At 40.2% G+C, this 15,241-nt stretch overlaps 1 protein-coding gene across 2 annotated transcripts in view; it reads left to right on the top strand.

Annotated features, from left to right (window-relative positions):
* PHACTR2 (phosphatase and actin regulator 2) overlaps positions 1-15,241 on the top strand; it is a 153,418-nt gene that overhangs the window by 84,341 nt on the left and 53,836 nt on the right. For both annotated transcript variants that reach the window (XM_059832297.1, XM_059832304.1), the window contains exon 2: positions 7,667-7,834. In XM_059832297.1, coding sequence (XP_059688280.1) covers positions 7,667-7,834 — 168 coding nt within the window. The remainder of the gene's footprint in view (positions 1-7,666; positions 7,835-15,241) is intronic.

Below are 15,241 nucleotides of genomic sequence, written 5' to 3'. Positions count from 1 at the left end.
GCGTGTATCCTTGTAGAAACCTGGAGGCATTCAGGCAGTCGTATCTATTCCTGCCGTGGTTATCCCAGGAGGATCCCCTCCGGCTGTTTCAAGGCAGCAGCCAGCATCCCTCTGAAGTAGCCGCTACCCAGCCTGTTCAGCTCCTCGACAGCAGGAGGTCCAATTAACATTTTGCAATATTGGCAGTTCCATATGGAAACTACCATTCAGCCGCCTACATCTGAACTTCAGCTTTTTCCTTTCATTTAATTAAAACACAATCAAGTCAATTAGCTCATGACAGAGTTTCCCCAAAGTTAAACTCCAGATGTATGGCAAGGCGAAAGCATTCAGATGCCAATTCATTGTGCTGCTCGGAGGTAGATTATAGCTCTCCCATTTGTCAGTTTATCCACTGGGGATTAGTTGCATTTTTTCCCTTCCAAGTAGAAAATAAAAAGGGAGAAAGAAAAAAGACACATCTTTCCATCTGGTTCTGGTCAGAAAAAAATCGATATAACATTACAGAATTTGTGAGATTTATTGAAAATGACATTGATAGTGTCAGAATGACCTTTGGTTTTTAATGACCACGTCAAACATTTTACCATGCAGTGTCTTGATTTTTTTTCCAGTAAGCTTCAGGAATAAGCAGCTTACCATACTTTATAGCAAGTCGATGAGTTATTGTTCTTGTCACTAAATGGGGATAATATGCAGCTGCATAAACATGTTGATTTTGCTGGCATAAAAAACATGACTTCCAACTCTGTGCCCTTTGGCAAGACTGTATAGAAAATCATAACACTGTCAGAAGAGGTTTCAAGGTCTCAATAAACCAAGATGACTTTTGCAGCACATCCCTTCAGGGCAGCTGGGGGCAGTGAGAGGAAGAGAAAAAATAACTGTACTAGCTAACCAGTAGTTAATTAAGCATAGAAATCATTCAGACCCAAATCCACACATAAGGTAGCTTTGAACTGAAGCCATTGCATCTTCTGTTGTGTTTCGTAATTCATTTACAGTTAGATGTGGCAATACCCTGAGTCACCTGTATTACAACAGAAAGGTTATCCTCACACACTTCAAGTGTGATATGGTGATACCATGGTAATACTGCAAGGTACCCAATGCTAGTGAAAGTATTAGGTGCCAGTACTACCTTAGTACCTCGGTATCTGGGGAGCACTTGGTTCTGTGCCTTTTCACCTCTTGGTCGTGTTCCGCAGTGGTGGGGAGGAGGAGAGGCTGGAGGCAGACTGTCCCTTCATCTGGCCACTCTGCGCCTTGCTTTTCTTCACAAGGATCCAGAGCAGAACTGCAGTGCAGGTGGGTGAGTCTTGGCAGGCAAGTGGGTGGGAGAAGGGATTGCAACCTGAAAGGTACATCACCCAGAGGAGCGGAGAAAGAAGAGAACTTGCCGCTTTGCCGGTACCGCCTTGTACTTAACAGCCCTGATGTGAGAAAGAAGTCCTTAAATACATATCCCAGTGCTCCAGCAAGATTAGATCAGTTGTGGAGAACGGTGCTGGTGAGGGGAGCAGAGAGACAGAGGAAAGAAAAGAACGCTTCTGACTACTCCTTCAGAAGGTTTAATAGCATTGCAATCCTGTAATACTTTTTCTTTTTAGTATGGGAAAGATCCAAGTGATATTGTACATTCTCATCTAAAGTACAGCGACTGTTTTTCTTGCAGAAGGCCCATACACATTGCATAACCCCTGATGTGTATGAATTCCTGTATCTTTGTAAATGAGTGAACTTAGCTACCCAAGTACAGCATCACATTCCTCCTGGTGTTCTCTCTCTTGCTTGTAGCTGAATGGCCCCAAAACTGCTTTCTGCAGAGGACCATGACTCCCACTCCTGGTTAGGGTGTTCTTCTTTGGGAAGGGAAGGATAGTAGATTTCAATGCTGTTTGTTCGGGAAGGGGGAGGAACCCAAGTCTTCCAGCTACTCTGTGAATGCTCTAGGCAAAAGCATGCTTATTTTGTGGACTTACCCAGGTTCAGGCACAGGGTATGTGCCAGGCTGTGTAGCACTGTCAGGTTCATGACTGGAGTGTCCTGGTGTCCTGGCTGCAGCTGTGAAGCTGATTTAGGCTGCCTGCCCAGACCAGTCATCAGCTCCCTCCCCATGCCACAGCCCGCTCCTCGCCCGGCCCTGACACTTCCAGTGTTTGTAGGATTGTGCTGAAGACTAAATCACTGAAGTGGCCCAGATTAAAAATAACCTTTTAAAAAAGGAAAGAGGGCAGAAAGGGGGAGGCATTTTTGGTTGGGATCATTCAGAGATCTACTTGCGATGAAGCCCAGTGAATGGTTGTATTTTTACAACTGAAGGGATGGCATATTTTTTTAGGGTCAGGAATGAGCAGATGGAAGTGCAGAGAAGAAACTTCCCAGGCTGACTTCCTCACCAAAGCCACTCTGCTGTGAAACTCCAGTCGGGGATGCTGTTTTACGTACAGAGAAGCAGAGATTTCAGATAGTTTTAATGTCATGAATTATGGCATCTGTACTTTCAGAGTCACGGAGCATCTGATCAGAGTTTCTCAGGCTCCCAATAGCACAACTTTTGACGTACACACCTAAATTCTGCCTTTTTTCTTTTCTTGCATGTCACCCTAAGTGCTTTTTACTCCAGGATCTCAAGAATCTTTGTGACAAGAATAAACTAATTAAACGTCACTTGTTAGCACTGTACTTGTTACATTGTAGCAGTGTACTTGTTATCAGCTTGGTGTCTCTGTAAGACTAATTAAATGATTCATGTTTTTCATATCATGTGTTGTTGTTAGCCACACAACACAAAACTCCGTTTAAAACACCATTCAGGTAAGAATTACTAAACAGCAATTTTATAAGACATTCCCTACTAGTCTATCTAATAAACTCTTTCTCGTTGGGACTAAATGTGAATGTGGACTAAGGGAAGAAAGAGTCTTAAAACTATTCAGATTCACTAAGGGATGCTTCTAAAGAAAAGTCTTTTGAGTATACTCCTACTGTAGCTAGCTACTTAATTACTCAGGTTTGACCTTTGTTAAATCATCAGTGACTCAAATTACTAGTGGTAAACTACAAGCAAGGAATTTTGATCTGTTAACTATTAAAATATGCTTCTACTAGAAAAAGAACAGCATAAGGACATCATGGTGTGGGGGTTTTTTCCCATATATCTTGTATTACTCCTAATATTCAGTCGTGAGGTTAGGTTCTTCTACTGGCTTCCCAATTTCAGTGCCGAGAGTAAAAATGCACAGAAGTAAAAACACAGAATAACTTATCGCATAAATGTAGCCTTTTTTTTCTGATCATGAATTTTCTGTAAGTCAAAGCTTTTAAAAAATGCTCTTAACTGCGTTCCAGATCAAAAGGCCTGGAACCAGCAGAATTTCAGAGGAATTTGTATTAGACTTGCTTGAAATGACCTAATGGATAGTTTTTTGTTGCATTTTGCTTTTGTAAAGTTAGTTGTAAGTTCTTACCTCAAGAAGGTGTTAGTGTGTGTCAGTGCTGACATGAATGTCTCAGTGCTGACATGTACCAAGCCCCAGGAAAACTGTGATGAATTCACACGCCTGCTTCAGCTCTGCACAACATCTCTGGAGACCATTCACAGCAGAGAAGTGTGTCCTAGGCAGCTACAGAGATCAGTGTTCCTTATTACAAGTACCCTTCCTAGGATAAGACATGTTCAGGCATTTCCATCTTTGGGTGTTTGTGGGAAAGTTGGGAGCATCCATAGACTGATGTAATCTTTGCTGGCTGCCCACAAGCTCACGGCGAGGCTGTCCTTTTTGTATCCTTCACCTAGCTCATGGCCTGTGCCAGCATGATTTGGCTTTGCAGTGTCTCAGCGTTGTTGCTGGTCTTTTACAACAAGATCTCTTTGCATGATATCAACATGCATGGTTCATATACTTCCTATCCTTCTTACATACACTTTTTATCCTTCAGATGTAAAATCTACACCTAGGGCAAAGGACTGGAATATAATAACATAAACTATGAAGGTAGTATAGTCAAAAGTCCTAATGTCAAACTTACTGAAGGCAATGAAGTGACTCACTGGCTTTTTGAAGATGGTGGGAAGAAGGCAGGACTTCAAGACACTGTACAAATAAAAGAATAACACAAGTGACCAAGCTCCTCTAATCTTGGAAAGCTACAATGTTTCCTTTCATCTCAGTGAATATGTATAACATTTATAATGATTAATAGAAGGTACATAAGCTCTCTGAGGTGAAAAATGCACCGCTTTATTCTTAAATAGTACATGACCTATAAAGCAAACAGTGTAAATCTTAAACATCCATTTCCTGCTGAGTGTTTCAAAGATGAGGAGTAATAGCTTTTGAAAAGATCTTTCCGTAAGTGCTCTGGAATGTCATTGCTGAAATTGGTTTTTTTCTAGGCAGTTTATTAATTGGTAAAATATGCTACCTTATGATTGCTTTTGAATATAAATAAGTCCTTTTTCCTAGAAATGTTACTTTATCTTAGATTATTTATGAAATCAATCTATGATGTTTGGCCATGCTTATTCCTCCTTTCCAGATACATATTTGGGTCCTTTTTTCAAATTAAGGAACTGATACAAGGTCAATGGTTTAGTAAATGTCCAATTTTGAGCACTTGTTGAACTCATTTGATAAATCAAGTCCTCATCTTTTATTGTTGGAAGGAGTTAATGTTGAATCCTGTTCTCAAAAGCTGCAGTCTTCCCAAACAGAATTATTCACCACTAAATGGATCCCTTTTTTCATATGATAGCTCATTTGAAGCAGACAGATTTCTTGAGCTAGGATGAATATAATTATTTCAGAGTTTTAATATTTTCAGCAGAGGGCAGAGCAGGGACTGACGCAAATCCGTGTTTCTCTGTGGGGAGCTATTGGAGCCATAATCCTCCTCCATTCCTGCTGGTAGGCACTGGAGGAAAAAATTTAGATGAGGCGCTTGTGAAAGTGGTTGCCTGCAATAGACTAGACTCCATGACCCAGGAGGATTTGAAAAGATCTATGTTTATAAAGACTGTGCTGTCTGTCACCAGGGTGCAGGCTCTTCACATCAGTGACCCAACCTTTTTAAGCCGGTGGAGACAAGAATATGGGTTTTGTCCCGCTGCCTCCAAGGACCCAGTAGCCTTTTCCTCTACTGAGCTGATGGACTGCCTCTGCCAGTGAGATAATGCTTGGCTCCTGTCCCAGGACAAAACTCTTCAGTCACCATATCCTAGTCTCTTGTCTTCAGCACTTCACTTCTGATTTTTTGGCTTTACTAGCACAGATTTCACAGAGCAACCGTGTCTTTCCACATCCCTTAGCACCATGGGAATCTTGATTGGGCGGGACCTTGGGAGGTCACTCAGTCCAGTCCCTCACTCAGAGCAGGACTATTACCAACAGTAGGTGAGGTCAGCCCTGGCTTGCCTGGTTGAGCCTCCAAAACATCCCAAGACCTGATCCAGAGCTGTGCCACCCATCTCCTGGAGCGTTTTCCTTACATCTAAACTGACTCTCCCCAGCCGCAAGCTGCGCCTTTCCCTTTCTTATATCAATTGGAATTGCCAAGATAAATTTAGCCCTCTAATCTTTGTAACTACCCTTCAAGTGAAAGTACTTCTCCCGTAGATCCAGTTTCCAGCAGAGGCTTCTGTTTTCCATAGGGTATTGTACAACATGGGCAGTGACTGTAAACCTAGACAAAAATGTGATCCCTAATTCCAGGTGAGGCACCCCTGCAGAGGTCCTTCTGCTGTCCCATGCCTCTCTCTTTCTACAGAGCTGCTTGCTGCCTTTGGTGGTCTTCTCATCCCCACCTCTCGCCCACCTTCTCAGGGTCTGTAGGGTGGTGGCTGGTTCGTTGTATGGGAGTCTCAGCTTAAATGTCCCTAAAGACTGCCCTGTTACATTCTCAAGGATGCATGAGTGAGGAAGCTGGGGTTTTGTACTTGTGCAAGGGGTAGATGTGTCCGGGTCCTTACCAAAATCTTGGCTTTTTACATTTAAAGCCCATTTTCCTGCCTTTCTTCATCTTATCTCCATGTTATAGACCAGAAAGCACCCAAGGAAAACACTTAAATAAAAGCTTTAAATTCCAACGCATCTGAATAACAGTAATTTATCCTGTATAAGTTTTCCATCTCTCTCTTCCATCTCTCTGACAGTACAGAATTTATTGCATTTTATGGCATAACTCACTCAGATTTACTGATTTAAAAGTTACCATTTTCATACGAATTTATCTCTTGTTTTAACTTCATAAACCTCAATGAAGTTATACAATGGATCTTTTTCCCCAGTACTTTTATTTCAAAACACGGGAAATAAAGTTTCTTGGACTCTGATTGCATTACATCAGCTTTCTCACAGAAAAGATTTTTTTTTTAGCATCCTGGATCAATCTAAAGTCTATGACAAATACAGGACTCATTAAATGCCATTTGTCTGAGAAACAGAATAATGAGATTGCACCATGATGTTATGCGTCTGAATATGTATCTTTTTAGCAGCGAGGACACAGGACCAGGATTCAGGAAGCCATTTGGCACACATAAAATCAAGCACTTAACAATTCTGTGCTTCATATTTTCCATCTGTAAAATGGGGACAGTGATATTTCCTTCTTTGAATAGCACTTTCTGATTTAATGATCTATGATTATCATTATTGCTGTTGACGGTGGCATGAACTCTGTTCCAAATTGGTTAAAATTAGAATGTTTAGATGAATGAAAGCAATTACAGAGCCCTTATGCCGCAAACATTTAAGCCTGTGATTAATTTTATGTACGTAAGTAATCACAGTTACTTCAGTGAAGCTGCTCTCGTGACTAAAATTAAGTGCATTTGAAGTGTTTGCAGGACCACGAATGGAAAGCTCTAAGAAACCTCAGTTCTTAAGTAGAAATAGATAATAGTAGACTTCTCAGGGCAATTTCCGGGAAATTTATTTTAACTGTATGCTACGGCATGTTGTGGAATGAGTCTTAATTTGGTTCACAAAACTCAATGTTACAGCCATTGATGATAAATATTGGCTTTCATATCACTCAATATGTTTTTGCAGAAGAGTAATCCTTCGTTAAATTTTGGCTACAGCCCAAAAGCTTATTGTTAAATACGTTTTGTCAATAAGAAGCCTGACTCATGGCAGGCTGTGCTGTGAAGGACTGATTACCAGGGATATCGAATAGACCTATTTCCATTCCACTGCCAGAACAGTTATCTTTAGAGCTCCTTTAAGAAAGGATTTATTTTACTCAGAAGAAATAGTTTACGTTTTTACATTGTAAGGGTTTTGTTTTCTATATGATGACAGCTAGTTATTCAGCTTTACCAAAGATAGGGAAAAAGTCACCCAAATATGTGTTGAAAGAAATTCTCCAGTAGCAATGAAAAACCGCAGAAACGTGCAGACATGCCAGATGGGTGTCATGAGCAGCAAGATCTGACCTGCTGCAGCTGAGGTGCTGAGCAGCCGTGAAACCCAGGGCTAGCTGAGGTGGGGACTGGCTTGTGACCACGGGTTGCAGTCAAATGCCCTTTGGCTGCCTTCTGGAACAGGAAACACATGGACCCACACACAGCCTGTTGCAATCTGGTAGTGAAGGAGTTTAGCTGTCGGGTACCATTTTGGTTTCCATCCTTCAGTTACCTTTACTTTTCTTGTTTATACAGTTGATGGTTTGGATAAGGCTTCAATCGCTAACTCGGATGGACCAGCCCCAGGATCCCAAACTCCCCCCTTCAAGAGGAAGGGCAAACTCTCCACCATTGGCAAAATCTTTAAACCTTGGAAATGGCGGAAGAAGAAGACTAGTGACAAATTCAGAGAAACGTCAGCAGGTATGTCTGTGGCCCTTTGGTGGCAAATAGTAGAAAACACTGTGATGGCTTTGCAGAGTAATATTTGAAAAGCTCTTGGAGCTTCATAGATGGTAGGGATTATTTAGGTGCAGTATTTGACACACAGAAAAACAGTTTGATCTGTGGCAAGGAAAAACATAACCTTGTTCAGCTTCTGTCTTGAACCTATCACCAAAAATATGCAGTTTATTTGTTTACTCTACATTATATATGATATTCTTTTGATGTTGACGGTACTCTTTTTTTTTAAACTAAGAAACACTAGGCTTTATATTACATATCCTCAAATATGTTGGAAACGTCTCTATGTCCTCCTAATAATCAGTGACTTGGATTATGAAACAAACCTTGCCTTCATGGGGACAGAAGTTTGGTCTGTTCAGAGGAGAAAAGCAGACGTGGCTGTGCCCACTGGAAGAACGAGGATCAACTTTGCGACCACTGCCTTCATACAGGCTTCTCTGCCCCTTCGCTCCCCCATTGACAAGGCTTGAAGAATGGTCTGAAATAAAATGCTGTGATTGAATTATATTCCTTCTGAAAAAGGAGGATTGAGGGCTGGGATTCAGTTAGCTAAACACAGTTGCTTGGTGTCACCTGAGATACTCTGGGGTGCTCTCCCAGAGGGTTCTGCATCGTATTTGCCATCCCTGTGCAGACATCTCCAAAACCCTGGGGCACCTCAAGCGGCTGTAGACACCCACGTTTGGAAACTGAATGCCACCCTGCATATACATGTGTGTGTCTCCGTGTGTCACAGCTCTGGCCAAGTTTTCTCCAGAAAAATCCCAAACTTCTGTTTTGGGATTCAGACATTTGATGTTGTGCTTTTCTAAACTTGAGCCTAACCAGAGTCCAGGGAGCATTTCTGAGCTCTTCAGATTCGTTACCACAGCGCAAGCCCACCATCCACTGTCTTCCGTGGTCTAGGCAGTAAAACTAATACTAATCTCCTAAAGTGTCCTCAGTAGGCTCTCCTGAACTCTTAGGAGTACACTGCTTGACCTTTTAAACCCATACCAACCCCTGACAATTACAGCAAGGAGCTCTATGGTTTTGCAGTGTAACTTTTAAAACATGCCTTTATTTACACAAAAGGCAAAAAGAAGTCAACTTCTCTGGTGCCATCATAACTTCAGATATCAACTGAAATTTTGGACAGTCTTTCTGAGATCCTCAAATCCTTCTCTCAGTCTCTCCTTTTTTTTTTTTTTCTTTTATTTTCCTGGGTACCCTGCAACAAAACCCCCACAATTTCTTCCACTACTGCAATCAAAAAAATCCCCTTGGTCTGCTATCTCCTTCATTGCTTTCAGTTTCCTTCAGCTTCCCCAGTACTTTTATCATATTGCTAGAGCAAAGTTTTTTCTAATTAATGACTCCTGGATGTTCTGCAGCTACTGTTGGACAGGTATGTGATTTTATATGCAGTGAATCTTCCAGAATAATCACCATTCGTAAGCTGTGTATACAGAGATTCCTCAAACTGTCAAAACATATTAGCATGTGTTAAATTATTATGCCATTAAATAATAATGCATGTGTAATTTTGCAGTTAGTTTTTTACAAACCAGTATCTGGTAAATTCATGTTAAATACAGTATTTCTTATGTTGTACTGTCTTTTTTTAGAGGGCCTCAATCCAGTCTTACAAGCATGGCACATCAATTCTTGTAATACCAAGGCAAAGCATGTGTTTGTTTTTCTTTTACAAAAGGAGGAAATTGGGCACAAAGAAATGAAGGTCAACATTTCCAAAAGTGCCTCCTCAGTTACTTGCTTGTACTTAATTTGCTGTCTTGTTTATGATGGTGTGGTCCCTCAAGTCCTTTCAGGGGTGTGGACAACCCACAGTTCCCATTGGCACTGACTTCAGATGGAGTTATTAAGGACAATTTATCTCAAGGTGAGCACCTGAAAAATGGAGATGCCTAACAGTAGGTGTAATGTACAGAAAACATTAAATAATTTCAGAACTGTAATGAAAATCAAGCTTTAGAATTATGATATAGGTACATACAGGCAAACTTTGAGCCACAAAGTATCTTTTCCAGGTGCTATACAGCTACAGTAGTTTGTAATAGGGGTTGTTATCTCTCTCCCTGAACCTTGCTGCATTCATATACCTAGACCATCAGAGCTAAGGTACTAGTAACATTACCGCAGAATATGTGTAACGTTTTACATTCTGAGTCTCTGGTTTTGCCACTGTGTGCTCTCAATGCACAGCTGCATTTATTACTCTTAAGAAAGAGGTAATTATGGGGAACTAGTGTCCATCTTAACTACCTCAAAACTAATTTTCAAGTGATAATTTGGCTTTCCAGTTCTCTCAGCTGTGTCTGTTTATTTTCATTGCCTCCTGTGTACTGGCACCAGTTTTGTGATGAGCAGATCACGAAGCTGATCCAGCTAAAAACAGTCCAGCAAAACATGACAAGAAGAAGTAGTTTTTACTCTTCTGTGAAGGTTACCACAATGTCCTAGCATTGTGATTACTATCAATAAAGCGTGCTGTAGCAGAGAGGAAAAACAGAGCCACTCTTTTGGATGACTTCTTAAAATTTAGACAACCTGACTTTTTAAATCTCAGCTGTGGTTTTGCAGCACTACCGTTCAGATCTGGAAACTAAGAGAGTAATACTCCTTGTCTTTTTTTCAAAGTTAAAGCTTTATTTTGTGATCAATCTTTTCTTGAAAATGGGGAGCACCAGTGTGCAAAGAGAAATCCATAAAAGTTAGGAGAATTTGCACTCCAAATCGGCAGAAGAACAGAGTTGATGGTGAAAGATCAGTATAGTCCATAGGTCATATAAGAGGAAGCTCTTTTAGTTAATTGAATACATGTTTATATATAATTAAGTATTGGAAAGTTCAAGATAATTATCTGCTCAGTGAAGTATCTCTGTAAATGGTATAGTGGATGGGAAAAGTTCAATGCAGGAGGAGGTAACAGTTAGTTGACTAACTGAAGTCCTGGGTCTAAGTTCAGTCACAAGACTTTATATTTAATAGTCCTTCATGGCAAACAAGCAACTAACGCAATTGATTCACTAGGTGCTTAATGTATCTTGTGTATCTAGAAGTATCATCTTCTATATAGACTTTTAAATTATCCTGAAAAACCTTTCATTTTTTACTTCACTGTTCAGCTAGCATCCTGCTAGATAACCGTGTAGTACGTGCTCAAGTTCTTATATAGTAAAGGCTGCTATTATATTTAATAATATAACATAAATCAGCTAATAAAGCACAAAACCATTCTAATGCTCTGAATTATATAATTCAGTATTATACTACCGTATTTCAGTGCCTATATAGTTTGCAAAGAGTAAATAGACAAAATTCAATGCATGTCTTGGTGAACAGAACTTAAGATGTTATACAGGAGGTTTGGGAATTTTTGATAGTTTTTCATTATTCAGTAGATGATTGATTTTTTTTTTCCTCTAAGGAGTACATATGTTCTATTTTTAATAAAGTTCTGCTAATCCATCCTGCTACACCATAGAATTCAATTTATTTGGGTGGAATTATACAAACATAGTGACATAGGGAAATAATTTCAGGTTTTCAAAACTTTTGTATGATTCTGTACGTTCAGTGTATCAGCTTATATTTGTATGTCCTAGTTTACATGCATTTTGCCAACCATCACAATATTTAGTGCTTTTTTTTCCTTAAAATGAAACTGGGAGTTCTGTAATATCTGAAAATCTTGACTTTCACCTCAAAGCCAGCAAGACTGGCTCACTAAGCTAGGGAGAAGGAAAGAAAGTAAACCTGGATGAGATGAATTGTGAGAGTTCTAAAAATAAGTAAATTATTTTCCCCTGAAATGTCATATGAGAGTTTTACCCCTTGTGACTCTCTAAGATGTAACCTACAAATTCAGGCATTTGGCTGTACGACAGTGCTACAAGACCAGTTCCCAGAGCTTTTATGTTGAGAAAGAAGAATGTATCTAAGTAGTGATTAATGTCTATAGAGCGAAGATTTGGAGTACATCTTCAAGGCAAATATAGTTCATAGTCTTGTTTAGGTGTTATTGCTGTTTACCCTCCTACCTACATATAAAGCTTTTTCTTCCGAGTCTGGCTGTACTTTCCGTCCTATGCCAGCTGCCAGTTGTGGGCTAGGTAGATCTTTCAGTCATGCTGGTTGCCCAGTAGTAGTATTAGTAGTGCTCGTAGGAGTGTACCAGAATAAGTCATTTACGTGTTGACTTCCAGTGCCCTCCTGCAGTTCCCCCTCTGTCTTGGCCAGAAATGCAGATGACCTCCCCACGTATTTCCATATAGAGCATAATAGGGATAAATTGTACTGTTCTGCAGCACTAACTGTGAGGGGTTGTGTCCCCAGAAATCCCAGAAACAGACAGGGTGCCGGCCCCAGCTGCATCCTGAATAAGCTGTAGCTTTTCAGTGCAAATCAGGTTAGCCTGCAGTGAAAGCATATCATTACATGCTTGAGGACTATTTCACTGTCAGGAAGCCCCAGAGCTATAGGCAGATATTCATTTGCTTTTAAACTCTATGTATGTAAGGTATGGAATCACTTATATTTGTATATGTGCTTCCTGTGAGGCTGGAATTTGAAATGAAAACTAGTTTGGATTGTATTCATCCTGCCTCAGATGGTAGTTTCATGGGGGGGCGGAAATTAAAAAATAGTTATCCCTGTATTTCTTGAGGAAACAGACCCAGGACCAATGGAGACTGAGAAGATGCATTTACTTAGCAAGTTGCCCCTTGCTGCGTGCTAACTGACACAGCAGAAGAAACTTAGTTATCTGACTTGAGAAAGAAATGGGAAAACACCCATACAAAATAAAAATCGTACAGGAAATCCTCTTCCTCAGACTACTCGATCAGAGGTGTGTTTACATTACAGAACAGGGCATGTGTATGTACATGTGTGTGCGTGCATCTTACATGCAGGAAGCCGATTTCCTGGCCTGAGACCATGGGACAATACGATGATCGTCACATTTATTGCCAACACTCTTGACAGGGCTACAACTTGATAAATCTGTATGCAGCTGAAGAGAGAATTTCTTCTAAGACAGAATGCAGGATTTTGGAAAGAGCTTTTATTGCTTTATCTGGGTTTTCAATATGCTTTTTGAAATACGTACTTGCTACAGCCTTGCCAGGGCGTGTACCATGCAGTGCTTTGACAAAATCTCAAGTGACTCTTATGCTAGCAACTGAAAGATGTTCATAAACAGCAAATACCACAAACATGAAAAAAAGATGGGGGACTAGATGTGGAAGTATTTGTGCCGATGTGGGAACGATGGTTAGAATTTTTTCCTTTAGCAACATATTTTCCATGCTGTATCTCAGAAAATCTGTTCTCTGGGCACTGGTTGTATACTTTCTGCCTAGGCAGCTTTCAAAATTAAGTGTAAACAAACAGAAAATGGCATCATCTCAAGGGTTTCTCCCCTCCACAATGTTTTGCCGTGAAGGAAAAGAAGGCAGCAGTTTGTGTCTTGGCACAAAGTAGATGCCACTTCAAAACACCACTGCAAGAGTATATGCAGACAGGGAACAGAAGGTGATTTTAGCTCTTACTAGGTCAGAGAAAAATTAAAAATCGGAATTCTCTCGAGCTTCTCTTGGAAGAGCAAAACTAAAGACTGGAGAATATCCAGAATCTCACAGCACTCTCTGAGTCAGAGAATGGGTTTTAAGACTGCCTGAGGTTTGTAGCTGCTGAATATCACTAAGCAGTCTCTTTTGAGGGGGTGGGGAGGGAGGGATGGAAACTGCTTTTTGAGGTAAACTGTTCCTAAGATTAGTGTTACTATTATTTGTATTGGGCTAAAAATACAAGTGTTTGTGGGACCCCTTGGACAAGTAGGATTTACTCAAGTAAATGAGGGCTGCATACAGTGTGATAAATTCACACACTCGCTGACAGTTACACCTGAAGTCAGGGCAAGCTTTGCTTTTGACTGCAGTAAGGGAAGGATTTTGACATGGGATTTTTTTGAGTTTGCTGGAGCATGATGTCTGGGAGTGGAGCCCACCTCACCTCAGCCTTCCTCAGCAGACAAGGACTGGTAACCAATTACACTTGCAGTCAGGACTGACTTGTTTGCCTAATTGATCTCAATACGTACATGTATACAGATAGAGAAGTTGTTATTTCCATTTTTTTATTGCTTAATGTTATAAACAATATGTTGATGCTAATGTTGAAATGTTATATATATTCACATTTTTGTACATATACATCTATATCTATATATCACATATATTACAGACACATGTTAAGAGAGATATATATTCACAGATCTATATATACACACACATTATTATATACACATGTGACAGAAAAGATTTGTAGTAATAAGATCAGCTGGTCACTCAGCTTGAAGATGTCCACATGATGGTGGTACAGCTAACAGTATTTATCATATATTTGTTCCAGGATAGTACTAGTCATCTACTCCCGAGTGAGGAACAGGTAATAACTTGTAAGATCAGAGATTGCAAAAGTGATGATCAACAGGGATAGAGAGACAAAGGTGTGCTTATGGGAAAAGCAAATGAGTAGCGTATTGTGGCAAGTTCTACTAGAAGAAGGAGGAAGAGAAGAGAGGTAGGTCTGGAAACCAAAGATAAGAAGTTTAAACTTCTTCAATTGAAGGAGAAAGACCTAGATGATGAAGTCATGACAGAGGTGGTGAGAGGAGGGAGCATGCCAAGCAGGACAATGGTGGAAGCACCAAACTACAGTCCTCTCCCTGTACTGAACTCAGGAGACTGAACTATTTTTAAGGTGACAAATAGTGATACCCATCCCAGGTGGTTCATGTGTATGATAATTGTTTCTACAGTTGTCTGTGCCATTACCTCAGCAGCAGATGGCCAGTGCTTATAGGTTCTTGGTCAACTTCTGTTGATTAAATATTTTGAACCATAAGTAGGCAATTCAACTAGAATTGCTATGCTTTGGGTTGTTTTTTTGTTTGTTTGTTTGTTTTATTTATTTATCACAATTTTAATGTGGGAAATTACACCTGAAAAGGTACGTCAAATTGAACATTTAACAAATGTCAGCATGTTTCATAATATGACTTAATCTTTCTAAGCCATAAGTTGCCTACCTATACGGTCACAATAACACCTTTGCATACCTCACGTGGGCATCAAGGAGAAAAACGTGTTGTCTTTGTTCACTCAGTTGCTGGGGTGACGTTTGGGAAAACTGAGAGCTTTCTGTTCAAATGAAGGTTTAGGTTGTTCCTCAAATAAGGTCTGGGCTCCAGGTTGGAGGGTAAGGTTAAGAATTTAGGCAAAGAAACCGTTCATTGAAAGCAGTGTAGTCTGTATCCTAAATGAGGCAGGGATGGCAAAGGTAAAATATACACAT

Source organism: Gavia stellata, chromosome 2 (assembly GCF_030936135.1).
Source record: "Gavia stellata isolate bGavSte3 chromosome 2, bGavSte3.hap2, whole genome shotgun sequence".
NCBI lineage: Eukaryota > Metazoa > Chordata > Aves > Gaviiformes > Gaviidae > Gavia > Gavia stellata.
The sequence above is the reverse complement of the archived record's forward strand: the minus strand, read 5'-3'. Positions and strand labels throughout refer to the sequence as shown.